This window comes from Lacerta agilis, chromosome 15, assembly GCF_009819535.1.
Source record: "Lacerta agilis isolate rLacAgi1 chromosome 15, rLacAgi1.pri, whole genome shotgun sequence".
In the NCBI taxonomy this organism is placed as follows: Eukaryota; Metazoa; Chordata; class Lepidosauria; order Squamata; family Lacertidae; genus Lacerta; species Lacerta agilis.
Window position 1 is genome coordinate 7970619 of NC_046326.1, and position 26632 is coordinate 7997250.

Sequence of the window (26632 nt, forward strand, 5' to 3'; positions counted from 1 at the left end):
TATAGAACGGTATATAAATTAAATTAAATTATAAATAAATAAATAAATAAATAAATAAATAAATAAATAACAACAACAGGATATGCTTCTTCCCTGGGACTTCTGGGTGCTGGCATGTTATAAGTATTTCACGCAAATGGTGCTACAACCCTTTTTGTATAACATTTATGGCACATCTCAAGAGACATCCATGCAAAGTAATAGGAGTGCTGTAGGTTCATCATATTTTCTGATTGTTTTTAATTAAATATGCAGCAGATCTGGAGCTCTGCACTTTGAAGATAAGCTGCTGCTACCTGGCTTGTAAAAACAGAAGCAATAATATGTGGAAGCAATGAGCCTGTTTTCATTTTAAGTTGTTGAATGAACCGCTGAACATGCGAAGGAGCAACCTAGAATGCATGGAGTGAGCCCTGCTCCCTCCATGAATTTTTGTGCACTGGGCACAGTCTCCTGTTAATGCCGGATTGATGTGAATATGAAACAGACATATAGTGGTGCTATCAGTGTTAGTATGAGAGAGACAAGGAAGACAAAATTGTAAGGTTTCCAACATGGGGACACTAGTACTACTACCATCACCTTGGGGACACGAACCCTTTTATTTGGTAGTTTTTATACCATTTGGTATAGTACTGCTATGTTCTGGTTATGGTACAATATTGTTAATATCCAACTGAATTGGAAATGCTTATCATATTTGACTCAGATTTATATATTTTAGCCAAATCATATGTTTTCATGTTGGAAGGTTTATTTTGCAATGAATTTAAAACGTTAAAACATCTATGTTATCAAAACGAATTATTTATCTAATTGGGTATGTGCTGTGGATAAAACACAATGACTGCCTAGCAATGTTTTTCTTGTATCTCTACTGAATTTTGCTTTCAAAATTGTTTTTGCGGGTCTTTGTGTGTGATTATTATCATGTTTTGAAATGAATTGTCATTAAGACATCCTAGTCCTCTTCAGAGTGGACCTGTTGAAGTTAATGGATGGGAATAACTTAGGGTTATGAATTGTAATGGGTCTACTTTGAGTAAAACTTAGTTGGAAACCACCCTGTTATTCCAATGATGTACAGGCTTGGTTCTCTCGCTGCTGCGTTGTGAGTCGCTTTGAACCCACTTATGTGGAAAAGCAGTGTGCATGTGGAAATAGTAAATAAATAAACAAAAAATGTGGGAACCCTACAGGGGATTGACATAGCTCAACGGTAAAGCATGCAGAAGCTCTCGGGTTCAGTCCTCGGCATGTCCCAGATATGGCTGGGAAATGTCCCTTCCAGAAACTCTGGAGAGCTGCTGCCAAAGTCGACCGGCCAACCACGATCTACCCCAGGGTGTTCCTGGTTGATTGTGGGATCTATAGTGGGTCAATCTTGGTTGTTCTCTCCTGCACTGCTGCAGCAGCCGGAAAGTGCAAGCATTGTCACCCGTCCCAGCATTGGGACCCAGCGGCAGATGGTTGCGGCGTCATTTTTGGCGTAAGAGAGTAAGATAGTAAAATTCATGTTAAATTGCTCATTTAGGGGTTGTTTTTAAAAGTCTGGAGTGGATTATTCCGTTTTGCATTACTTTCTATGGGAAAGTGTGCCTTGGTTTTGGAACGCTTTGGTTTTGGAACAGACTTTCGGAACGGATTAAGTTTGAGAACCAAGGTACCACTGTAATTATAATGATGACCTATACCATGACCTACACATTAGTCCTGGAAGTGAGGGCCAGGTCAGTTCATATCAGCAGTGGGAGGATCTGTTAGTGCTGACCTGTCACAGGACCTTTTTGGTGACTGCTTCTTGTTTGTGGACTCCCCGCCCTGGTGATGAGGTGCAGCAGCCTCCCTTATTAATAACATTCAGAAACAATTGGAGGGGGGACCATTCCCCTTCACCCAGGCATTTGATGGCTGAAGGATACTGCTCCCAGCAACCTTCACATTATTAGATGTGAGGATATACGGCTGTTTTTAGATGTTATAAATTTTTCGAAGTATTTTTTGTTTGTTTCATTTCTAATTGTGTTGCTTTATTGCCAATCAGAAGCTTGCTGATCAGAAGGTCGGTGGTTCAAATCCCCGCGACGGGGTGAGCTCCCGTTGCTTGGTCCCAGCTCCTGCCCCCCTAGCAGTTCGAAAGCACGTCAAAAGTGCATGTAGATAAATAGGTACCACTCTGGCAGGAAGGTAAATGGCGTTTCTGTGCGCTGCTCTGGTTCGACAGAAGTGGCTTAGTCATGCTGGCCACATGACCCGGAAGCTGTATGCCGGCTCCCTCGGCCATTAATGCGAGATGAGCGCCGCAACCTCAAAGTTGCACACGACTGGACCTAATGGTCAGGGGTCCCTTTACTTTTACTTATTGCCTTGTTGTCTGCCACCCTGAGCTCCTTTGAGAAGAAGAGATGCAAATTTAATTGCTGGAGGGATAAATATCACCCTCAGCAAAGATCAACAAGTTTCCTCAAGCATCCTTATTCATTCTGGTGAATTTCCTTAGTTCAGTTCGGACCACTTTTAATCAGCATTAAGAATGAATGCTCAACTTCCCTTTACAAGCATCATTTCTGCTGTTTCTACACACGGAGAAAATATAATGTGCCCAAGTAGAGAATGAATGATGGGAACTCGCCTCGAGAATTGATGTCTGGATCTGCAGGATTTGTTCATGGCCCTTGACTTGTCTGACACAGATTTTGCACGAGAGCTGAGTGGTGGCAGGAGTGTAGCGCTCCAGTGAAAAGGCACAGTGGAGTGGCTGCTGGTTACTGCGCCACACGCGAGAGAAAGGAACTTCCTAGGGAGAAAAAGAAAAAGGAGAAAGTTCACCAGTTGACAAGGTAAGAAACCAAAGCACACAACAACAAAAGCCATAGGAACATAGGAAGTGCCATTGGTCCACCTAGTTCAGTGTTGTCTACACTGGCTGGCAGCATGTCTCCTGGGTTTCAGGCAGGAGCTTTTCCCAGGGGACACCGAGAATTGAACCTGAGACCTCCTGTATGCGAGGGACAAAGCTCTACCACCAAACTATATTCCTTCCGCAAGGACTGTACACATACCAGTTGAAGGGCCATGCACCTGATCTTGTAAGTGGGGCTCCAAGCCCCAAAAGCTCACACCACCATAAGCTTTTAGGTGCTACAAGATTCTCCGATCTGAGCTTTCTGAGCCTAAACAGCAGCTGACTGGAGTCTGAGAATTGTACCTATGGGGCAGCTTAGTTGGAGAGACGGCAAATTGGCCCTAGATCACCCATGTGATGAGTGGAGATTTGAACCCAGCTCTCCATCCTTTAGCTGCTCCTGTTCCTCTTGCTCTGGTGGAGACACTTCCAAATGACCGTATTTCCAACTTTCCAGTCTTAAAATCTAGTGCTGACCAAGGCTAAGTTTAGCCATAAGCTGGAACCATCTTAATATTGATGTAATTAACAGCAAACTTCAGGAACAGGCTGTGACAATTTATAGTGGCTGCTGAACTAGCAGATTATTATAACGGCTTTTAAAGCAGCCCCACAGCAGCAGAACAGCATCAACAGAACTTTTGTCACGGTCTGGTCTACTGGTGAACGAAGTCCCAGCAGAGGACGTCAGGACCAGGGACAAGATGGTGAGGTGGGAGCAGGAACGGGAGTCCAGAAGCCAGGAGTCAAGGAGCCAAGGGTCCAAGGGTCAGGAACCAGGAGTTAAGGAGCCAAGGGTCTGAGAATCAGGAAGCTAAATGCAGCAAGGCAGGAAGCGTGTTGCTGTGGCAAAGAGCTGAAGGGAAATGTTGACCTTATATCCCTTCCCGGCTCTTGCCACCAGGTGCAGTGAGTTACCAAGCAGCCTCACCTGTGTGGCTGCGCCTTGCCTCTCCAGAACAAACTTAGAAGGACCCAGTCCTGCACGCCCTCCTGAAAACTGTGTTGGATAAGTGAGTTTTGGTTTAAAGGGATTGTATAAGGTGTCTAGAGCAAATCTGGTTCAACTTTAGCCATAGCAGATCAGAACTCTGCACTGTTTTATAAACCAACTAGGTGACTACATGATTTATTTATTTATTAAGCATTGCTTGGGATGGCCAATTTCAGTTTTTCTGTTTCTCTTTTTTTCAGATCTTCAGTTCTGCACATTTCTGTATCAGTTTGCATAAACAAGACACTCCGATGAAAAGGCATCAGCCTTTAAATGTACATCCTTCCGAACATGTGTATTTTTTGCAAACAATTTCTCCTAATATTCTTGCATGTTATTTCACTAATGCAGGCATTTTCATCCACACTTTCCCATAATGCTAACATTTTTGGACACAATATTTGGCCGGAGAACTACCTTCGCAAAAAATTGGAGAAGTGAGAATGCAAAGGGATTATTATATTTTGCTTTGTATATCATCTCTGGGTGTGTGAACTCTGTAGGTTTGCATTAACATGTGACCCAAGTGGGATTTCTCCCCCACCCTTAGGCTGTGCAGCTCACATCCAGCTTGGCCTCAATTCATGCATGCCCCCCTATAATATATTTTTTGATTTCTAAGATTGCCTCCAACAAATCCGAGAGGAAAACAGGGAAACACGTCTTTCGGGCCAGCAATCTCGCATGAGAGCTTGGCTCCCCAAAATGGGATGTCCCAATTAAATTGAGACAGTTGAGGAGTATGAGATAGTCGATCGATAGATGGAAAGCAGTAAAGGGAGGGAGGGAGGGAAAGACAGAGAACACACTGAGAGATAGATTGAGAACAACAACTGCTACTCTGTCTCAGATTCCTTCTAGTTTGCTAGGGGTTATACAAAGTGATAAAATAAAGCACTATATTTAGAACCAGACTCAGTGAGTGGCAGAGAGATACCTATGGTAATAAACAGTAGAAACTATATCTATATATCTGCACACACACACACACACACACACACACACACACACACAGGCACACACAGGCACAGCAACTGTAATTAGATTTTTTTCTTTATTCCAGAGAAATTATCTTCCCCTTTCATAGGGGAGTAGGGGAAGAGAGTGGGTGGGTACGAGAAAGAGACTTTCACTGTGCTGCAAATAATTTTGAAGAAAATGAACAGGCTAGGACAAAGCACAACAACAGTGATGAGTGTGAAAAGGATGCTGGGGAAACTTTAGGTTTGATCCCCCACTATACTGAGGCTCACACCAGTTGCTGTCAACCATCCTCTAGCTGAAGCCAGATCCTTAATCTGCCAAGATGCAAGCCATGGTTGAACAAGCAGATCCCCATTGCATTTGTAAAGCGACTGCATAATTTTTATATGCTTGCTCTTTCCCCCAATCAATTCCCTGTCTCCATCACAAGTATGGCCATGCTGCTTTGTTGCAAACCAGGTGTGTGTGTGTGTGTGTGTGTGTGTGTGTGTGCTTCAGTCATTGCCCCGAGCCAGTGACCCTCCCCTCCTGAGCAAAAGACCACAGAGCATGCAGTTTTGCATGCAGAAGGTCCCAGGTTCAATCTCTGACATTTCCAGGATAGGTTTGGGAAAGATTTCTTTCTGGAACGCTCAATGTCCACTGTCAATCAGTAGGCAGTACTGAGCTAGAAGAGCCAGTGATCTGACTTTGTCTAAGGCTAAGTCTCTACTCCTATGAATAAGCCCATCTGCAGAAATGGAAGAAGAGAAGAAGACAGATGAAGAAGTCTGATCTAGCTTGATTGTCTTTCCCCCTGCAGAGACAACGGCCACCAGCCACCCTTGGGAGGGATCTCAGGAAAAGGAGGGAGGCAGGCTAAAAGGAAAACATCTGAAGCTTGCTTCTGTTCCGACCTTGTGGGAAGGATCCTAATCACTTTCTATAAGTTTATATTGATTTTTGTTGTTAAAAATGTGTGTTGTTGACCTTACTGTTGCTACCTCACCAGCTGGGATGCCGTATTCCTGAAACCTGTTCATCTCCCACCTCCTTCCTCTTCTTCCCCTAGCCTGAATCTTTGCTCCAGTGCTCTGTGGCCTGGGTCTGGTGGGGCTACTCCCAGCCCCCTCCACAATTCTTTCTTGGGCAAAGATTCTGCTGGGGGTGCTTTTGTGTACCATATTGGAGGTCCGGTTAGAGCATGGGTGAGGAACCTTTGGCCCATGAGCTAAATCTTGCCCTGCATTTGGGCACATAAGGATGTTTTCCCTAAACCATGCCTTATCTGCCACATAGACACACACACCGGCTGATTTTGGATTGACTTATCAATCTCCAAAACTGTCTGTGCCTGGCTTGTTCTTTTGTGTTTTTGTGTGAATAGTATGTTCACGGGGAGCATGTTGTTGCCAGTCCAACTTTTCATACCAAGTGGGTTAGCAAAAGTAGCTCAGCACAGAACCTGCGGACCGCACACTGCCTTGTATGGGACAAGGCCAAGCTTTGATGCCCCTCAGCCCTCACACTGCCTTCCCAAAGCTGGATAAGCGAGGCGCTGGGCTTTGGGAAGGAGGTGCTCGACTCTGGCAGGGTCCTAGGGCCCTCCCGTCTTATTCCCAAAGTTGGAAATGAGGCTTTGCAAAGGAGGACTCTAGGATCCCGCCAAAGCCCTCACGCCTCCTTTCCAAAGCCCAGCGCCTCACATTGCGAAGGCAAAGGTGCTGAGGGCCGCCCAAAAAGGCATCAAGGGCCACTTGTGGTCCTTGTGTTGGACTGCCCTGTTCTAGTAGAACCTTCTATGCAGGGCCAGCCCTACTGTTTGTGAGACTGTGGCAGCCACCTCAGGCAGCTTATTTGGGGTGCCATTAAATGGAATATTGCAAGACCATTGCCCCCACCAGCTCAGTGTTGTGACACTTCAGAGTCTAAAGCACCAAAAGATGCTTCTCTTTCCCCGCTCCCCTCTGCTCCTTTCGGTCTTCATGCTTTATCAGACTGTTTGCTTCACAGCAGCTAATAATACAGAACAAATTGCAACTTCACAGCCAAATGCTTGCAAACAGGAAACAAGGACATAGAGGTCTATTATCATCATCAGCGCAACAGTTGTAACAACAAGAGCGGAAATACCAGCAGCCATCCAGCATAGCAACGGACATCTGACTACAGAGAGTTTTCATAAACCTCTGTAGCAAGAAGATTTGGGGTTATGAGGTTCAATGTGAGCTGTGTTTTTATTTTTGTTTTACACAAAGCGCATTGGAGATTCAGCAAAGTGTGCTCCTCATCAACAAGGAGGTCTGAAACTTGTATTAACTACGTTGCATATCTTCTTCTTTTTAAAACAAAACAAAACATGATAAGGCGGGATAAGATAAGGTCACATTCACACCATACATTTAAAGCATTATGCTACCAGTGCTACAGTTCCCAGGGAACTCTGGGAATTGTAGTTCTATGAAGGGAATAAGGGCTTCCTAACCACTCTCAGAATCCTTAACAAACTACAGAATTCCCAGAATTTTTTGGGGTATGCCATGGCTGTTTAAAGTGGTATCACAATGTTTTAAATCTATGGTGTGAATGTGGCCTGAAACAAGACTGTTAATCTCAGGGTTGTGGGTTGAAGCCCCATGTTGGGCAAAAGATTCCTGCACTGCAGGGAGTTGGACTAGATGACCCTCGTGGTCCCTTCCAACTCTACAATTCTATGATTCTATGATGCGTGGCTTGTAGATAGTGAATACTCAAATACTCCAACCTGGGGGCTCTGCAGTGAAGCTGTTCAGGATGGACAATCAAAAGAACTTCAGCACACAAACCAGAAGTATTCTAAGCAGAAGTGGGGAGGGGGAGGAACCGCTGACCCTAAAACGCAAACAGCACCAAGATTAAATCAAAAGGAATAAATGAAAAAAAGGAACAGGAAGGAAGGAGTGAGTGGGAACTGGGCTGGACTTGGAAGGTAAGCAAAACAAGCAAGCAAAACCTTTCCGCCTGAACTCTTATAATAATGTTCCTGCTCTTCAGAGACAGAACTTGCCAAACAGCAAGAAGCAGGTGAGACCAAGGCTATTTATTTACTTCAGCGTTCCTCTCCCAAAGCACTGAGACTGGAGCATCTTGGCAGAATCATTCCCTCTTATTACAAGTGCGACTTGCCAGTCACAACAAAGCTATCCCTACCTGGGAATCTGCTCTCCCTTCACCGCTCCCTGGTAAGCTTAGAGATATTAGTTTCATTTTTAGTCTGCAGTATTATTAATTTTCAATATCCAGATTGAAATCTGGTCACTGGGATGTGGTTTTTGCTGGTGGTTTCTCTTTTGTGAACCAAAGTTTAGTTTGGCTTAAGAGGGATGACCAAAGGAAATGGCGAGAACACCCTGCTTTGACCTTGTGCACATTCTTGTAATGGATTTCCCTATGCTAGTGATGTCACGGGGATCCAAAAAGCTCATTCCTCCTCAGGAAGCCAGGATGCAATAATGGTAATGAGATAATTGATTAGTAAACAAAACAGAGCCCACCAGATTCTGATTTTCTTTCTTTCTTTCTTTCAGCCAGCTGGTTATCCCACAGAATTGCAAATGAAAATAGACAGAACAATGGCACTTGCAGGATGAAACAAAAAAAAAAATTCTTCCAGTAGCACCTTAGAGACCAACTAAGTTTGTTCTTGGTATGAGCTTTCGTGTCAGGATGAGTCAGACAACCTCAAGCTATACTCATTGTTCTCAAGTAGTAATCTTCCAGATGACTCATCCTTCACTGACTACCTGTCCAATCTACTGCTCCCTAGAACTTCCTTAAAAAAGGTAAAGGATCCCTGACAGTTAAGTCCAGTCACAGACGACTCTGGGGTTGTGCCACTCATCTCATATTACAGGGCGAGGGAGGTGGCGTTTGTCCACCGACAGTTTTTCCGGGTCATGTGGCCAGCATGTGGAGAAACCAGAGCAGCACACAGAAACACCATTTACCTTCCCGCCAGAGTGGTACCTATTTATCTACTTGCACTTTGACACGCTTTTGAACTGCTAGGTGGGCAGGAGCTGGGACCGAACAACGGGAGCTCACCCTGTCACAGGGATTCGAACCGCCGACCTTCTGATCAGCAAGCCGTAGGCTCAGTGGTTTAGACCACAGCAAATCCTTTTTCACACACTCACCCCCCATTTTTTTTTTTTACCCAATCCCCTGTTCTCTTCATGTGATCCCTTCTCATCGGCCATTTTTCAATTTCCCTGGACATACTTTTGGGTTCCCTACAAGTCCACTTACGACCAGGTTTTAGCATCGTTCTGGGCTTCTTGCAAGACTCTCTGAGGATCCTCCTTATGTTGCCACCTCTGAGCAACCATTCTACACACTCCAGGAATTTCAAACCTAAGGCTTGGTATTTCTGTGACTGTGCTTTAATAAAGTTCTGGAATCACTTTGGGCATAGATTCCTGAGCTCATTGCCTGTGTCCCAGCTCTTCCATCACACACAAACACACCCACCCACCAAGAGAGGTAATTTAAAATTATCTTCTCTGGCTGAAACACCCCCTCTTTAATATAGAACTCTTATTTCTCTAAGTTAGAAGTTTGCTTGTGATAAAATATTGCTTTGTGTGCCCAGTATGGTAAAGGTATGCTGCTGTGTTTTATTGCTAAAATTACCTTTATTCTTCATAATCAATTCTTTGTTTTTCTATAGTCTCCATGCAGGCACAGCATTGTATTTTTTGGGGGGGGGCGGGGCGGGGGGTTGCTCTCATACACAGGCTTAGTGCTCTATTTGATTCCAGCTTAAGATCCCTTTTGGGGGAGTACATTTTTGGGATTTCACAAGAGCTCAGCACCCAAAGAAGGAGGTGAAGCCAGAGCCCCTAGAGATGGAGAAGGGGGAACTGCTGCTGGTGCAGGCCAGGCCACCCTGACTGGGCTCAGATGCCACATTCCTCCACCTGACATGCCCCCCTCCACTGGGAGAGGAGGAGAAGAGGAGGAGGTCGACAATGGGAAACATGAAGAGGAGCAGGAGATGCCAGTCCTTGCGGAGGGAACTGCAGCCAGTACAGGAGACAAAGGGGCTGGGGCAGGGAAGCCTCAGTGGTCTTGCAAGGGAGCACATCCTGATTTTAATTGGTGGAAGGTTGGAGGGAATGTCATTATGGCTGTATCGAGAGCAGACCGCTTGAAGTTAATGGAGATGGCTAACTTAGGTTCATTAATTTCAACGGGTCTACTCGTTGTGTAGATACAGTCCTGTGCAATTTCATTATGCCAGCCTTCCCCAATCCCAGCCAACTGGCAAGGAATAATGGGAGATATAATGGAGCAAAATCTGGAGAGCAACAGTTTGGGGAAGAATATCACTAGGTGGTACCTTAATTTACTTATTTTTGTCTTCCCTTCCCTTTTTTTTTTGGTACCGTGCTACTTAAGATTATCTAGGGCTGAGCCAAAATTTCTTAGGAATGAATTGCCTGGCTACTTTTTTCTTTATGGAAAAGTATTCTTTTTCAAGTTTCTTGCAAACCGGCAGAAAATGTCAGTCCTCCTGTGGAGATTATTCTGCAAAATAGCCTCACCAGTGTCACCATCTGTGAATTTTGGATGAAACCGTGGATCCAATTTTAATTTTATTATTATTCTTTTAATTGTTGAAGGAAGCAATGGGCTTGGCACCTTCTGCTTCCAGCCCTTCTCTCTTAGCCCATCGCTTCCTTCATCTACCAGAATGAACAAGTCTCCAAAAAAACCGTTGGGAGTATGTCATCTTCCCTCCAAGAACATTCTGAGAAATGGCCCCTCCAAATGTTAACACCCACAATAGAACATATAATGTCAGAAAGACATTTTTACTTATCCCTAAGCCATGTGCAAAACATTCAGTTTGGGCCTCCATCGGTTGCAAGAGTGGCAAGTCAGTTAGTTACTAGCCAAATATTGACAACTGGACAGCAATTTATGTGACCACAGAGAGACAGGTTGCACTCTACCTCTATTTCAAATCAGAACCAGTGAAGGTGGTGAAGGTCCTGTGTCTGGAGGTGGTTGGAGGATGGATGGCATCTAACAGATTGAGGTTGAATCCTGACAAAACAGAAGTACTGTTTTGGGGGGACAGGGGGTGGGCAGGGGTGGAGGACTCCCTGGTCCTGAATGGGGTAACTGTGCCCCTGAAGGACCAGGTGCGCAACCTGACAGTCATTTTGGACTCACAGCTGTCCATGGAGAAACAAGTCAGTTGTGTCCAGAGCAGATGTCTACAAGCTCTATCTGGTACGCAGGCTGAGATCCTACCTACCTGCAGACTGTCTCGCCAGAGTGGTGCATGCTTTGGTTATCTCACACTTGGACTACTGCAATGCGCTCTACGTGGAGCTACCTTGAAGGTGACCCGGAAACGGAAACTAATCCAGAATGTGGCAGCTAAGAGTGGTGACTGGGAGTGGCTGCCAAGACCACATAACACCGGTCCTGAAAGACCTACATTGGCTCCCAGTACGTTTCTGAGCACAATTCAAAGTGTTGGTGCTGACCTTTAAAGCCCTAAACGGCCTCGGCTCAGTATGCCTGAAAGAGTGTCTCCACCCCCATCGTTCTACCTGGACACTGAGGTCCAGCTCCGAGGTATAGCTTCTGGTGGTTCCCTCACTGCAAGAAGTGAGGTTACAGGGAACCAGGCATAAGGCCTTTTCTGTGGAATGCCCTCCCATCGGATGTCAAGGAAATAAACAACTATGCGACTTTTAGAAGACATCTGAAGGCAGCCCTGTTTAGGGAAGTCTTTAATGTTTGAAGTTTTATTCTGTTTTTAATGTTCTGTTGAAAGCCACCCAGAGTGGCTGGGGAAACCCAGCCAGATGGGCGGGGTAGAAATATATTATTGTTGTTGTTTCACAATAGTGGTGTTTGTTAATTGGAGTTATTGCATGCAACAGTCAGAGACAACCTAGAAGCATAACAAAAGTCCACCTACTGGTCACCTGCTATATCTGCAGGGATCACCAGACAGGAACCGGAAAATGAATGCAAGCAGAAATCAGGGATAAAGGCTGCTGTCCAGAACTATCTTGGCTGCTGCAAGAGAGGGGAAGTTATTTCAATTGTGCTTGAATTGGCTAATAAGGCAAAAGGTAAAGGACCCCAGGCAGTTAAGTCCAGCCAAAGGCAACTATGGGGTTGCGGTGTTCATCTCGCTTTCAGGCTGAGGGAACCAGCATTTGTCCACAGACAGCTTTTCCGGGTCATGTGGCCAGCAGGACTAAACTGCTTCTGGCGCAATGGAACACAGTGACGGAAACCAGAGCGCACGGAAACACTGTTTACCTTTCCGCTGCAGTGGTACCTATTTATCTACTTGCACTGGCATGCTTTCAAACTGCTAGGTTGGCAGGAGCTGGGACAGAGCAACGGGAGCTCGCCCCATCATGAGGATTCGAACTGCCAACCTTCTGATCAGCAGGCTCAGTGGTTTAGACCACAGTGCCACCCGTGTGACTCTAAAAAATTGTTTCAATACTTGGCATACTGCATATATTTAAATTTTAAATACTTGCTGATACTTTGCTTTATTTCCATTTTAATTTCTCTGTGTGTGTGTGTGTGTGTGTGAGAGAGAGAGAGAGAGAGAGAGAGTTTTGCAACTTGTTATAAAAAAATAGGTCAACAAACTGTAGCCTGACTTTACTGCTCATAGATAAACGCAAAAGAGAAGAGCTGAAATTTATAGTCCAGAGTAAGGTTAGCTTTCTAGATGCAACTGAACCCCAACTCCCATCAGCCCCAGCCAGCACAGCTAATAGATAGGCATGATGGGAGTTGTAGCCTTACAAACATCTGAAGGACACCAGCATCGCTACCCAGGTCCAAATATTTAATGAATATCTATTAAATTGGAAAATCCAGCATCATAGAGTCATAAAATTGGAGAGCTGGAAGGGGAACTCAGGGGTCAACTAGTCCAACCCCTTGCAATGCAGGAATCTCAAAGAGAAGCTTTTGCTTCAGGAGCAAACAGATGAAAGGGAAATAATGCATTTGGCTATTCATAACTTGGATTGCATTGGACTCAGCTGTAGGAATATGGCTTGCCAACCGAAAGCTAAAACGCCAATCATAAAGAGATATATTTATTCATAAAATCCCCGGTATTAGAAAAAGTGCCTAACCTTGCAAAGAAATGTCTTGGGGCTTCGGATATGCCTGGGAATTAAAAAAATAAAAGCGTTGGCAAACGCTAGCCTTGATACACAAATACCTGACATGCTGTGAATGGTTTGATTCTCCAGAGAAAAGGAGGGATATCAAGGACAGAGATCTGAAGACTGAAAGTATTCCCTTTGAAATGCAACAGCTTTGGTTCTTCCAGCAACTGCCCCCCTTGGTGCCTTTCATCTGAAATCACTTCCTGTAGCAGAGAAAGGGAAAACAAAGAAACAAACAGTGAGCCACCTGCAATTTCAGAACTCTTACTTCTTCAGAAAACTGTGGCTGCTGATTTATGGGAGTTGGGGAAGGAGCGCCTCATCTGCATTATATATTTAAAGCAGTATCATACCACTTTAAACAGTCATGGCTTCCTGCAAGGAATCCTGGGTGCTGCAGTTTGTCAAGGGCGCTGAGCGCTGTTCTGAGACCCGCTGTGTGGCGGCTTAACTGTGTTTTAACAATTCCTTTTCCAGATTTGATTTGGTTTGATTTCTCTGGGGAGACTAATCTGCAACCGGGGGGGGGGGGGGGAGACAGTTTTTCTTGCTGTGGATATCATATTTTGTTAGTGAGAGGTATAACTATTTAGCCACATGGTTTTTATGTATGGGGTGGTTGTAGGAACATAGGAAGCTGCCTTATACAAAAGACTCAGCTACATTAGTAAAAAACAACAACAACCCTGTATTTTGAATGTGTTATAAACATGCAACACCAGACGGCGCTAGAGAGCAAACAAAATTCTTCGTGCTTTTCCATACTGTTTCTTTTTTTCTTTTGTTATAACGATTTCATTTCTGACTTATTTATAGTGGTTTCTTTCCTGTGTGTAGATCCACCCCCAGACAGACCATCTAGTTCAGTACTGTTTACACTGACTGACAGTGGATCTCCAGGGTTTAAGACTGGGACATCCCAGCCCTGCCTGGTGATGAGACCTGAGACTTTCTGGATGCAAGATTCTCCACTAATGAGCTATGGCTGGAGCTATGGTCAAACCCAGCATGGCTTTTCTTTTGTTCTTAGCTATGAACCCAAGCATGGAAGGTGATAAGCCATGCAGTGAGACGGAACACAAGAGGTAACTTGCCAGTGAAGGTGGTTTCAAAATGGCCATATTCATGCCCCTTTGACTCAGTCTGTATCATATTATGGGATTTTTAGTTTTAGTATTTTCAGCGATAAGCATTGAGAGTCTATGTTTACATGGAGGTACCAGCCAGTCACTGTGGATTAATAAAAATAACAGCACTTCATAAAATACCCAATAGCCTGTTGTGTACAGAAAACCCCCACTGTTAAGTGGAGACTTTGGTAAATATTATTCGATCTTTGCAACAAAATCTAAATTATAAAAAATACCTTGTTCAGGTTCATTAAAATAAAATATGGCTCCATGTCTACATAATTTTCCTGAATGTAACAGCAATTCTGGAGCAGTAATGGCATGCTTAGGAAGAAAAAAAAGAGAGGCAAACAAAACAGCTTGATTTAAGCTACATTGAGTATAAACTGCAACAAGATTAATCATTCAGGATGGAATGTACTGCATAGCTTCTATAAACTACAAGTTGTTTGCTTCTGTGAAGACGATTCCAAGTTTGCATTGGGTATGTGCCACACACACACACTCCAGACTAGCTTCTTCTCAGAGCAGATCCAATTTTAAAATTAGTCAAATTTAGTTAGTCATGCCCATTAATTTCAGTGGGTTTACTCTGAGAAAGTCTAATGTTGGATGCAAACCCATAAGGTTCAAATGAGCTGGTTCAGATTTCTACAACTCTTCCAGAACCCTAAAGGATAGTGAAAAATGTGGATCGTAAACTTGATCTGCATTTTATATTCTGTAGCCATCTTTAGATGGCTGCCTTGGATGGAAAAAGTCATGAAGATCAAAAGTTCAGCCTTCTAGCATATGCTTAAAACCCCCCCACATATACTGAGACATTCTGCACCTTCTCTTTGGACTCCAGCTGAGCCTTTACTGCTAAACACCTGAGGTGGCAACACCAGTTTACTGTGCTAATGAAACTTCAGGCATGTTATTTCTCGTCTGTGATACAGTCTCAGTATTTAGTGGGCTCATTGCTAACGGAGGCTGTGGATAATTACAAAAATGGCTTCTTAGCCCCACAAGATTGTGATGGTATATTCTTTAACATAAAGCCCCTCTTTCATAAGGGGTCTGTTGGAAGCAGACACTTAGATCCTTGGCTTAAGCTGTTTCAGGATTTTTTTTTTCAGGCTTTGCCAGGATGGAAAACACTTGCTTGGTTCTTTTCTTCTTTCTTTTCTGACGCAAGCTTGGGAATTCTTTTGTTTAGCCGTTTCTTTCATTTTGCACATGGGTTGTTCCAAGCCTTTCCAACCAGATGCCTTGCCAAATGCACACAACTCATTATCCCTGATATAATACAGTAGAGTCTTAAGCAGTAGCCTGGAAAACCACCTGAATTAAATAAACAAAACTGTGCACTGAACTGCATCACTTTTGCTTTGATGGAATTACATCTGCTTTTCAATCCCTAGGAACGCTACCTACCTGGGGATAAACAAAGGGATCTGGTGCTGGGACAGATTCCCGAGCCAAGGCCAAACTACATATAATAGCATGGTTTTCACATCATTCTAATCCGAACAGTGGTTTAGCATGGGGTCTGTAAGAGAAGATTGCAGCCGCTTTACTCCTCCCCAGTATTTTTGCTGCCATGCCACACTGAATGAACCCATGGTTTGGCTTAGCACGGGGTGGGGAACTTTGGGCCCTCCAAGCCTCTCCATCTGGCCCTCAGGACACTTCCCATCCCCCACCCCCCAGCCATACCCTTAACCAGCCCCGTTTGCATCTTCCTTGAGTGTTTCTGCCTTGCTAGAATGTGTCCTGGGACTCTTGCTTGGATGGAGGATAGAAAGGGGTGTCTGAGGGTCATCCACACATCTGCCTGTCCCACTGCTTTCCCCTGAGAAAACCCCGTCTTTAGCTCTGAATCAGAGCAAATGTCAATTGGGTTTTCTCTGGATTGACATTTGCTCTGATTTCATGCCAAAGAATGCAGTGGGGCAAAGGCAAAGCGACTCTAATCTGTACTTTTTAGGCACTAGGCAAGCAGACGTATGGATGAGCCCTGAGCGTGAAGATGCCAGTTTTCTGTACAAAGGTGAAATTTGCATTTGTTGCTCTGCACGGTTTCCCTCTGGCCTTGCCCACCAATCACATGTGGTTCCCAGAAGATTACCCGAGAGAAATGCCACCCCGCCCCCAGCTTATTGTGTCATCTTCTGAATCTGGGCTCTTGGTTCAGCTCTCCCAGACAAACCATAGAACTCACCATGGGTTCTGCTTAGTGATTAGTCTGGAGAGAGTTAAACCATGAGCCTGGGTTTGGACACCATGCTATGCCTGAAGGAGACTTTGCTCAGCACAACACAGCAGCAAAATAACTGGGGACGAACTAAGCAATCACTGTCTTCTCTCCAGGAGCCTGCATGCTCGCTCTAAGCCATGGTTTGACTTAGCATGATATGCAAAAAAGGCCAGTGTGCAGTTGGATGCAATTTTGTCAAGACACTTATTTCTCTCTCTCTCTCTCAAAAACAAAACAGCTGCAGGAGTAGCAGATTGGCAGGTGTGCAGAAGATGCTTAACCTTTTCACTTCAGGTGGTTTCTCTGCTCAAGATAGGCTCACGAAAAGCAGTTCTGTGGAAGGTGACTTGGGACAGGAAAATAACAGGAAAAGATGTCTGCTTTTTGGTTAAAACATGTTGGTGAAGAAATGCACATAACTGTACCACCTGCCACTAGTCCTTAAAGAGAGGAACAGTATAGGCAGGTGCAGCCAAGGTGGCCCCCTCCAGATCTTGCTGGACTACAATTCCCAGCATCCCTGATCGGATGAAGCTGGTGGGAATTGTAATCCAACAACATCTGGAGATCACTACATTAGCTACATCTAACGTAGCAGTTACTGGGCTTCTGGCACATGTATTAATTCCAAGGATGATGAGACTGAAAACATCCTTGGTGGTGGTTTATTTAAATAAAGAAAAGGAAGGGGAGGTGGATACAGAGGTTCAAAGCAGAGGTGAGTATAGAATGTCCTGATTCACTGCTTACAAAGTGTTCCTAGGCATGTTTTGTTGTTGTTTAGTCGTGTCCGACTCTTCGTGACCCCATGGACTAGAGCACGCCAGGCACTCCTGTCTTCCACTGCCTGCTGCAGTTTGGTCAAACTCAAGTTGGTAGCTTTGAGAACACTTTCCAGCCATCTCATCCTCTGTCATCCCCTTCTCCTTGTGCCCTCCATCTTTCCCAACATCCAGGTCTTTTCCAGGAAGTCTTCTCTTCTCATGAGGTGGCCAAAGTATTGGAGCCTCAGCTTCAGGATCTGTCCTTCCAGTGAGCACTCAGGGCTGACTTCCTTCAGAATGGAAAGGTTTGGTCTTCTTGCAGTCCATGGGACTCTCAAGAGTCTCCTCCAGCACCATAATTAAAAAGCATCAATTCTTCGGTGATCAGCCTTCTTTATGGTCCAGCTCTCACTTCCAAACATCACTACTGGGAAAACCATAGCTTTAACTATACGGACCTTTGTCAGCAAGGTGATGTCTCTGCTTTTTAAGATGCTGTCTAGGTTTGTAATTGCTTTTCTCCCAAGAAGCAGGTGTCTTTTAATTTCGTGATTGCTGTCACCATCTGCAGTGATCATGGAGCCAAGAAAGTGAAATCTCTCACTGCCTCCATTTCTTCGCCTTCTGTTTGCCAGGAGGTGATGGGACCAGTGGTCATGATCTTAGTTTTTTGGATGTTGAGCTTCAGACCATAAATCCCATGCATTCAGTGGGGAATTACTCCTAGCTAAGTGGGCACATGATTGCAAACCTTAGTTATTATATAAAATCAAAAGTCTGGTGTCAAAGTCCCTATTCCAAATAGAACAGGATGCGGCAGGGCAGGGGGGGGCACTAAGAAAAGAAACCAAATAAAGATTATTTTTTAAGAAAAAAAGGGGGGGAGTTGTAGAGCTGTGTCAAAATCTGATCAGTATAGGATATTTTAGGTCAAGGATGGGGACACTTCTGGCCTTCTGGATGTTGTTGGACTTTAGCTCCCATCATCCTTGACCACTGGCCAAGCCAGATGGGGCAAATGGGAGTTGAGTTCCAATTGGAAAGCCACAGGTTTCCTACTCCTGGGTTCAGTCCCTGTTTCATATCATGAGCAGGTTTTTGCATAAGCACGTATAAAATATTGAAAACTAAATTATTTGAGCAAAGAAGAAGCATTCACAAAAATCTGAAGAGATTTTCCAGCCTTACCTGAAATGCACAGGGAGTGTTATCGATGCAATACACTCTTAGACTGTAATCCAGTGAGTTGCAAGACATACAGCCAAAGACTGCAACTTTCAGTTCTTTAACGGAACAATCAGAGAGGGGCTCCCCAGTGAGAGCATAAGTTCCAAAAGAGTCCAAAAGAATGTGACAGGCATATGGGTCCAGGAGGCAGTAACAGGAAGTAGTTTCCTCTTCCACAGACATGACTTCCTGTTTTTTTTAGGGGGAGGGATGAAAGAATAAACCACATTAAACATATATTCCAAACTTGGCACAACTCTTAGAATAGGTTAACATTTCTCCTATTCTCTTAATATTAGTATATCCTATAAAGAACTTTCATAGGAGACAGTTACTGCAATCCAGTAGACATGAGATAGTGGAGTCAGCAGCTCAAGACCCAGGGTCAGCAGCCTAAGGCCCACAGGGGCAGTTTAACCAGCCCACGAGCTGCCCCCTAACTGAGCCGTCCGCTCGGTGAGTCACTGCGCTAAACCGGCGCAGCGACTTGCTTCTGCAGCGCCGGAAATTGCATCTGCGCAGACGCAGATGCCGGCGCGATCTGGCCCACGGAGGGATCTCCGCTGGAGTGAACCAGCCCAGGCGAGGTAAACCTTGCCGGCCCCTGCTGAAGACCAAAAATAGGTAGGAGGAGCCAATTGGTTGGATCGAAAAGTTTCCTTCTGATGGAAGGAGCTTTCTCCAGTGGAGGAGCATGCCTTCCATTGGAAGATGAAATCTTTGGTTCCAAGGGAGTGTTTAAGCTAGGAGTGGGGCACTTGTGGGCCTTCGTATGTTGTTGGATTCTGACTGTCATCAAACCCTTGTGAGCTTTCCATTGACTTATGGGCTTCCTATTCTGGTTGCAAGCTTCCCATCAGCACCTGGTAAGTTTCTTGGGCTGATCCTGCAAGGCTATGCTTATGGTTTTTATGACAGAAGTTGGAATTCAGCAAAATCTAGAGGGCCAGAAGAAGAAGAAGAAGAGTTTGGATTTGATATCTCGCTTTATCACTACCCGAAGGAGTCTCAAAGCGGCTCACATTCTCCTTTCCCTTCCTCCCCCATAACAAACACTCTGTGAGGTGAGTGGGGCTGAGAGACTTCAGAGAAGTGTGACTAGCCCAAGGTCACCCAGCAGCTGCATGTGGAGGAGCGGAGATGCGAACCCGGTTCCCCAGATTACCAGTCTTCCGCTCTTAACCACTACACCACACTGGCTCTCTCTCCCTTCCGTAAGCCTGACACACAGACATTAATCTTTTCCTGGTTGCAGTTTCTACTAGTTTATAGGGTGTTTTTAATGAACTCTTTGTATTTTGATAACAAAACTGTAAATGTCATTATGGCTGGAGCTCACCAAAGAGCTTCACCCAGTCTCACAAGCAGGCTGGGGTCTACTGAACCCTAGCTCCCTAAGTTCGAAAGAGATTCAGACTGTTTCTCAAGCAGGATCTCACTGTGCCACATGGCAAGCAGCTTTTAAAACTGAAATGTTGCCTTGGCCACCTCTTCCACCATATGTTGGAAATTTCCAACATATGTGATTTTTGGATGAAGGGGAGGGGGGACTTCTGGAGGCACCAAAAACAACAGGCAACAGCAGGTATGCTTTAAAGACAAGAAAAGAAATGCAGCAAAACAAAACAAAATGAGAAGGCTAACTATTTTACAGAAAAATAATGCAGAGCGAAGTTGGTTTTGTCTGTCACGTCTGCTCTGAAAACTGAAAATGTTATGTGGGAAAACAGAGCTGTAATGAGCAATGGGTCTGTTTTCCATCTCCAAATTTAGAAAGATGCCTGATCCTATACGTGCTTGCTCAGAAATAAGTTTTCTTATCCCCAAAATAAATGTGTATAGGATTAACACCCAAACTATTTAAAACGGAGAGGGAGAATCTGTGGTCCTCCAGATGTTGTCTGACTGCAACTCCATACCCTCCAACATTTCTCCGTCTCATTCCATAATGATAAATTCACTATTTATACCCCACACATCTTACTGGGTTGCCCCAGCCACTCTGGGCAGCTTCCAGCATATATAAAAACATAATAGTCCTGTGGGTTAAACCACAAAGCCTAGGGCTTGCCAATCAGAAGGTCGGCAGTTCGAATTCCCATCACAGGGTGAGCTCCTGTTGCTTGGTCCCAGCTCCTGCCAACCTAGAAATTTGAAAGCACATCAAAGTGCAAGTAGATAAATAGGTATCGCTCCAGCGGGAAGGTAAACGGCATTTCCGTGTGCTGCTCTGGTTCGCCAGAACTGGCTTTGTCATGCTGGCCACATGACCCGGAAGCCATATGCCGGCTCCCTCGGCCAGTAAAGCGAGATGAGCACCGCAACACCAGAGTTGTCTGTGACTGGACCTAATGGTCAGGGGTCACTTTACCTTTAGGCAAACTAAGGCCCAGGGGCCGGATCTGGCCCAATTGCCTTCTAAATCCGGCCCGTGGACGGTCTGGGAATCAGCATGTTTTTACATGAGTAGAATGTGTGCTTTTATTTAAAATGCATCTCTGGGTTATTTGTGGGGCCTGCCTGGTGTTTTTACATGAGTAGAATATGTGCTTTTATTTAAAATGCTTCTCTGAGTTATTTGTGGGTCATAGGAATTCGTTCATTCCCCCCCCCCCCAAATATAGTCTGGCCTACCACAAGGTGTGAGGGACAGTGGACTGGCACCCTGCTGAAAAAGTTTGCTGACCCCTGCCATAGGACAACTGCAACCTGGTTGATAAAAGGCTAAAACAGAACTTGTTGTCAGATTCTGTTTCCTCCTAGGGATGTTTCAAGAGGCAGGGCTTCAGTAGACTCTAGAAAGCCTTCAATGCCAGGTCCATATGCTCTCTCAAGCCATCAATGGCATGTCAGAGTGGGGGGCTCAGATGCACTAAAAGCATGACTGAAGGGATCGTTCCCTCACCAAACCAGCTAATTATGTACCTGCCAGCCGCTTCTACTGGTCGAGAGTGTGGCAAGCGTGTGATGAATATAGAGCACCTCCGGGCAAAGTGACAATTCAAAGGAACAGTTCCTTGCATGGAGCTGTGGTGGTATATGCATAGGGGTCTTCCACACACTTGGGCAATGTGTTGCCCATGGGGGGGTCTCAGCAGTGGGGGTCTAAGCTAGCCTGCACAGCCCCTCATCCATGCCTTCCAAGTGTCATGCCCACCCACTGAACCTTGTTTGTTCTTGTTGTATGGGAGACCCAACCATGGCATCAGATGTTGGATGGAGTTCTTGAGAAAGGACATAGGAGAGAAGGAGTACCTTATCAGGATTCCCTTACCAGTCTATCCCAAAGCTGCCCTGAAAACATTTGCAATAATAATACAAAGTTTTCCCCCTCCCAAGCAAATATATACTATTGGAGTGCAGAGCTGATGAATCATCTCTCTTATCAATGAATGCAAGTAACAAAAACCCCACAAGGACATCATATACTCTGCCATCATACAAGTAGAGTAGCCTGCTGAAACGTATTTTGAACTGTTGATAATCCCCTTTGGGATAATTATTGTATTTCCAGCATATGTTTAACCAAAAGGAACAAGCACCATCCTGGCTTTTAAAATGGTAGAAGAGAGGATGCGTAAAATAATATAGTAAAGAAGAGGTGAAAAGCAGAGGCAGACAACATGGTCTCCTCCAAATGTGTAAATGACAATTGCCACCGGCTCCAGCCAGCATGCCTGATGGTCAGGGATGTTGTGAAGTGGTGGTCTGCAAAGGCTGGAGAGCACCACATTGGCTACATATCCTGCATGAATCATTCCAGATGCATTTTGGGAGTAGAAAAACATGGTGGTATCCAGAGACATTATCCTGGTCACCACAGCTTCTGTTTTGAAAACCAGAGGGAGGGAAGGGAATGGTAAGCTCTAGTTGTCAGAGTGGAGAGAAAAGGAGAGGAGAGGAATCACCACTATGGTAAGTGTCTTTCTGAAACCCAAATGACCAAATCAGCCCCCCAGTTCCTGTTAGGATTTCCTACACATGAGTAGGACCCTGGCAGAGACACATGCCCGACTAGCATGTTCTCTCCCTCCTGGTCAATCGTTTGGGAGCTCCATAAGCTTTCTTCAGCCCGAACATCACAGCCACTAATGCCAAAAAGCATTAGCACACTTACAGATCCGCAGAGTTTTCTCAGCATGCGTAACAGACCTCTACTTTTATTTACATATAAACACACATGGAGCACTGCTGCATGGTTCCCTCTCTCTCTAGCATCAGACAGCAAAGAGAAAGAACAAAGGACAATAGTCCCACTTCAGGGAACACAGTAAGACAAACATCCTGTCTCCGTCACTTCTCATTCTGTGGAATGAAAACATACACCGTCATGTGATAGATAATAATCCCATGACTGTAGACACAGGGAATGAATCTCCAATAGTTCCTGGAATCAGGTCCCATCTAATCAGCCCAGCCATAAACTGAAATTAAGTGGCAGCTCTATCTAGGATTTTTAATCTTCGCTAGATTTGTTTTGTTATTCACTCCTTAAAACCTCACTATTGGATAAAATCACATTGGTCCACTACGCATATTTGTTGTTTCTGTTTCTTTATTTCTTCCGCTTTGGATGCTGCCTTGGTGGCCACCACAAGCTGCCATTTTGGCAATGTCTGGAGCTTGCCTGGCACCTTTGGTACATATCTTTAGGCCCCAGGCAAAAGCAGTCCTCCTTTCCCAGACCTTTGGCTGATTAAACCATCTGGGTCCGTGTGGCAGGAGGTTATTGTTTTCGTTTGGTATGCATTTCTGTATTTCTATATTATAAACTGCCCTGTGATCTTCAGATGAAGGGCAGTACAGAAATGTAATAAATCATTTTCATCATCTGGGGAAAATAAAATGGCAGTCACCAAGAGACAGATATAGAAGAGATAAGCCACACCCTCAAGTGAATGAGGAATGGGTTCAAATGTGGCAACAAATACGATCCCCATTTGTTACCCTTCACTCTTCATTTTGCAACGAATGAAAATTGAAGCAAATTGGCTCCCATCATGTTCAGGTTTCTTTAAAAAATTTTGTTATAAAATGGATGCCCACTCAGAGTTCTGCTAAAACCAGGATTTGGAAGTTTAATAATAATAATAATAATAATAATAATAATAATAATAATAATAATAATAGTTTGGGATGGAAGTGGGGGAAGCACAGTTTCAAAGGCTGTTGATGTTCACTCCAAAGTTAGTGTGGCATAATGGTTAGACTGGAGCTGGAGGAGACTATTGAGAGTCCCATGGACTGCAAAAAGATCAAACTTATCCATCCTTAAAGAAATCAGCCCTGAGTGCTCACTGGAAGGACAGATGCTGAAGCTGAGGCTCCAGTACTTTGGTCACCTCATGAGAAGAAAAGACTCCCTGGAAAGACCCTGATGTTGGGAAAGATGAAGGGCACAAGGAGAAGAGGACAACAGAGGATGAGATGGTTGGACAGTGTTCTCGAAGCAACTAGCATGAGTTTGGCCAAACTGTGGGAGGCAGTGGAGGATAGGGGTGCCTGGCGTGCTCTGGTCCATGGGGTCACGAAGAGTCGGACACGACTGAACAACAACAATGGTTGGACTAGGATCAAGGGAACCTGGGTTCAAATCCCCCCTCCTTGAAGCTCTCTGCTCAGAGTTGGGTCTCATCACCCACACTCACCCAAACTTATTTCACACAGCTGTTGTGCAGATAAGGGAGAGAAAACTTTATGTGCAATTACAAGCTCCTTGCATGAAGAGCGGGGTATAAAGAAGCATGCATAAATAAATAAATAAATAAATAAATAAATAAAAGCAGGGTCATGCTTAAAGGCTCTTTCTTAAACGGATGCTGTTGAGCTAGTTTTACACAGAAGGAAGGTTTCAATGCAATGAATCCAATGGCTGTGCAGACTGAATCAGCATAAGTGTTTTCAGCAAGAAATCCAATGTCATCAGAAGGTAGCAGCAATGACACATTGGCAATTTTAGCACAGCTTCACATTCTCTGATTTGTCTTTAATTCCCCCTCCCCCCCCCCCCCGGTGTGGAGAAAAACAAATGATCCCTCAGGTAGAGGGAACATTTGGAACAACGAAGACAACAAACAAGACATGGGCAAGATTCCTTCACCATGTTATTCACCAGGATAATGTTTATTCTAATGAAGTCTTCCATCTTATGTGTTGCTCTACTGCCCTGAGCCATTAATTCAGTGAGTGGATGGGAAGAGGGATTTGCAATTTCTCTTTTTGTCATCAATACTTGGATAAGAGCTGAATCTAGTTTCAAAGAGCACCTAGAACGGAGCAATTCCCTACAGGGAAAAGGGTCCACAAATCTGCTCACCCCACTCACTGTGGTGAGGTTTCTTTGCTCTTCTGGTGAATGGGGTGCTGGGATGGGAGAGGCCCTGGTGTAGAAAGTGGGGTGCAGTAGGTGTGGTCCAACCCAGGTGTCATCCCTGAGGGGGGTCACATCACCACGCTGCCCCCCTTGGATGCTCGCTGCTCTGCCTCTGGGGAGAGGAATTCAGTTTGGTTTGTATTCTCACAAGAAGCTACCTGATTCACATAACACAAAGTAAAACACAGCTGTCTTTCAAAATCTGCACATCTCTTCATTTGGTGGTACAGTTCTCCAACAAACAATGTGCAAATGTGCAAAAAATGCAGATGTTTGAGAAAGACACATATAAAAATGCATTATATTGGGGAAAATTGCTTGCAAAAATATTGTATATTAGTAAAAAAAAAAAGCATGCAAAAATGTGTTTATGAAGAGAAATTTGCACAAAATTTCCTTTTTCTGTTAAAAACCCAAATAAATCACTAATTGCCGCTGAAGTGTTGAGAAGTGAATTTAAGATTGGAAGTGGTACTTTTAATCCAGACTAACCAACATTTCATTTTGTGAGATCCATCTTTAAGCATCCTTTTTTTGGCTCAATCCTCTGGGGAAGGAACTTCACTTACCTCCCATTTGCCCTGGAGCTTTTTCTTTTTCAGGTGGACGTTCCAGTGCTCAGAATTCGCTTCTGCACAGTGTGGTATTGTCAAGGCAAATGGGGTGGAGACGGTCACGTCCGGAGGGCCGCAAGTTACTTGTGGTCCAAGGAGGACTTCGCTGCCTTCCGGTTGCAAGCTTTGCATTGGAGAGAGGAAAATGTTACAAAGGAAATCAAAACATAAGCCTTTCTTCCAAGAGCAAAAGCAGAACATTTGTTCATCTCCTTTATTGCTTTGATGACATTTATACTTGTTTAATGTTAACAACTACCGGTACATATTTAAAAAAATCTCTGAGAAAATCACAGGGAGAGAAACAATGGAAGGGGAGGAAAAATGAACCGTATTCCTTTGCAAATTTAATACAAGTCAGAGATCCACCAGGACCTGCTGTTTCACTCAATAGTGCCCTTAGGTAATTTTAGACTCTGGGCATAATGGTCTTACAGGGGCCTGCCTTTATTAGGTAATGTATATTTCATTTGCTTCACAATGTCGCAAGCCAGAACTGCTGCATTTTGTGTTGTTAGTGGTGGGGTCCTGGAAATCTGCCCCAAGTCGTGGGCTGACGACACCCGAGTTTTTACTTGTCAGCTCAACATTGTTTCGCTGTATCAAATCTCAAATGCTTCCCTTGCTATCAGTGGAAATCAAGATTGCCTTTACTGTCATGCTAGCTGCCCCCTTATTTTTGATTCACAGGATGCTACGAACAATATACTATTTTATAGCTGGGGGGGGACTAATTATGGCTTACGGATTTAGACTAACGTCAATACTCCCAGCCAATTTTGCTTTAAAACCAAAAAACAAAACATTTCTGATCTGCTCCCAAACAACCTTAATTGTGTAACTGAGAAAACACTAATATGAAATTACAATATGTTCAATAAGAACACTCATTCTGTCTTTGGGGACTGAATTTATCACCATTCCACACAAACTCTTTTCCCCCTTGCATGCTGTTGTATATATTGGGGTGGGGCACCCTCAAAATTGCAGGAACACACACACAAGAAACAAACAATTATGGTATATCAATAGCATCTTTCTTGGGATCTTGTCACTCATATATTGCAGGCTTGCTTTGACCCAAGCCAGATCTGGTTTAAGGTTTCAGAGAGCCAGTATGCAGACCTGGAAGTATGAGGACTGGTTATAATACTTTGGAGGAGGCACTCTATGCATGCTCAGAGGAACTACTTGCATCTACTCTCAACTCCAG

The 26632-nt window shown here is 44.4% G+C and overlaps 1 protein-coding gene across 1 annotated transcript in view; it reads right to left on the reverse strand.

Moving 5' to 3' along the window:
• Nucleotides 1–26632, reverse strand: part of UNC5D (unc-5 netrin receptor D) — a 407047-nt gene that overhangs the window by 12175 nt on the left and 368240 nt on the right. Inside the window, 4 exon segments of the mRNA XM_033171586.1 lie at nucleotides 2633–2797; nucleotides 13123–13272; nucleotides 18394–18621; nucleotides 25375–25543. Of these exon segments, the coding sequence (XP_033027477.1) occupies nucleotides 2633–2797; nucleotides 13123–13272; nucleotides 18394–18621; nucleotides 25375–25543 (712 nt within the window).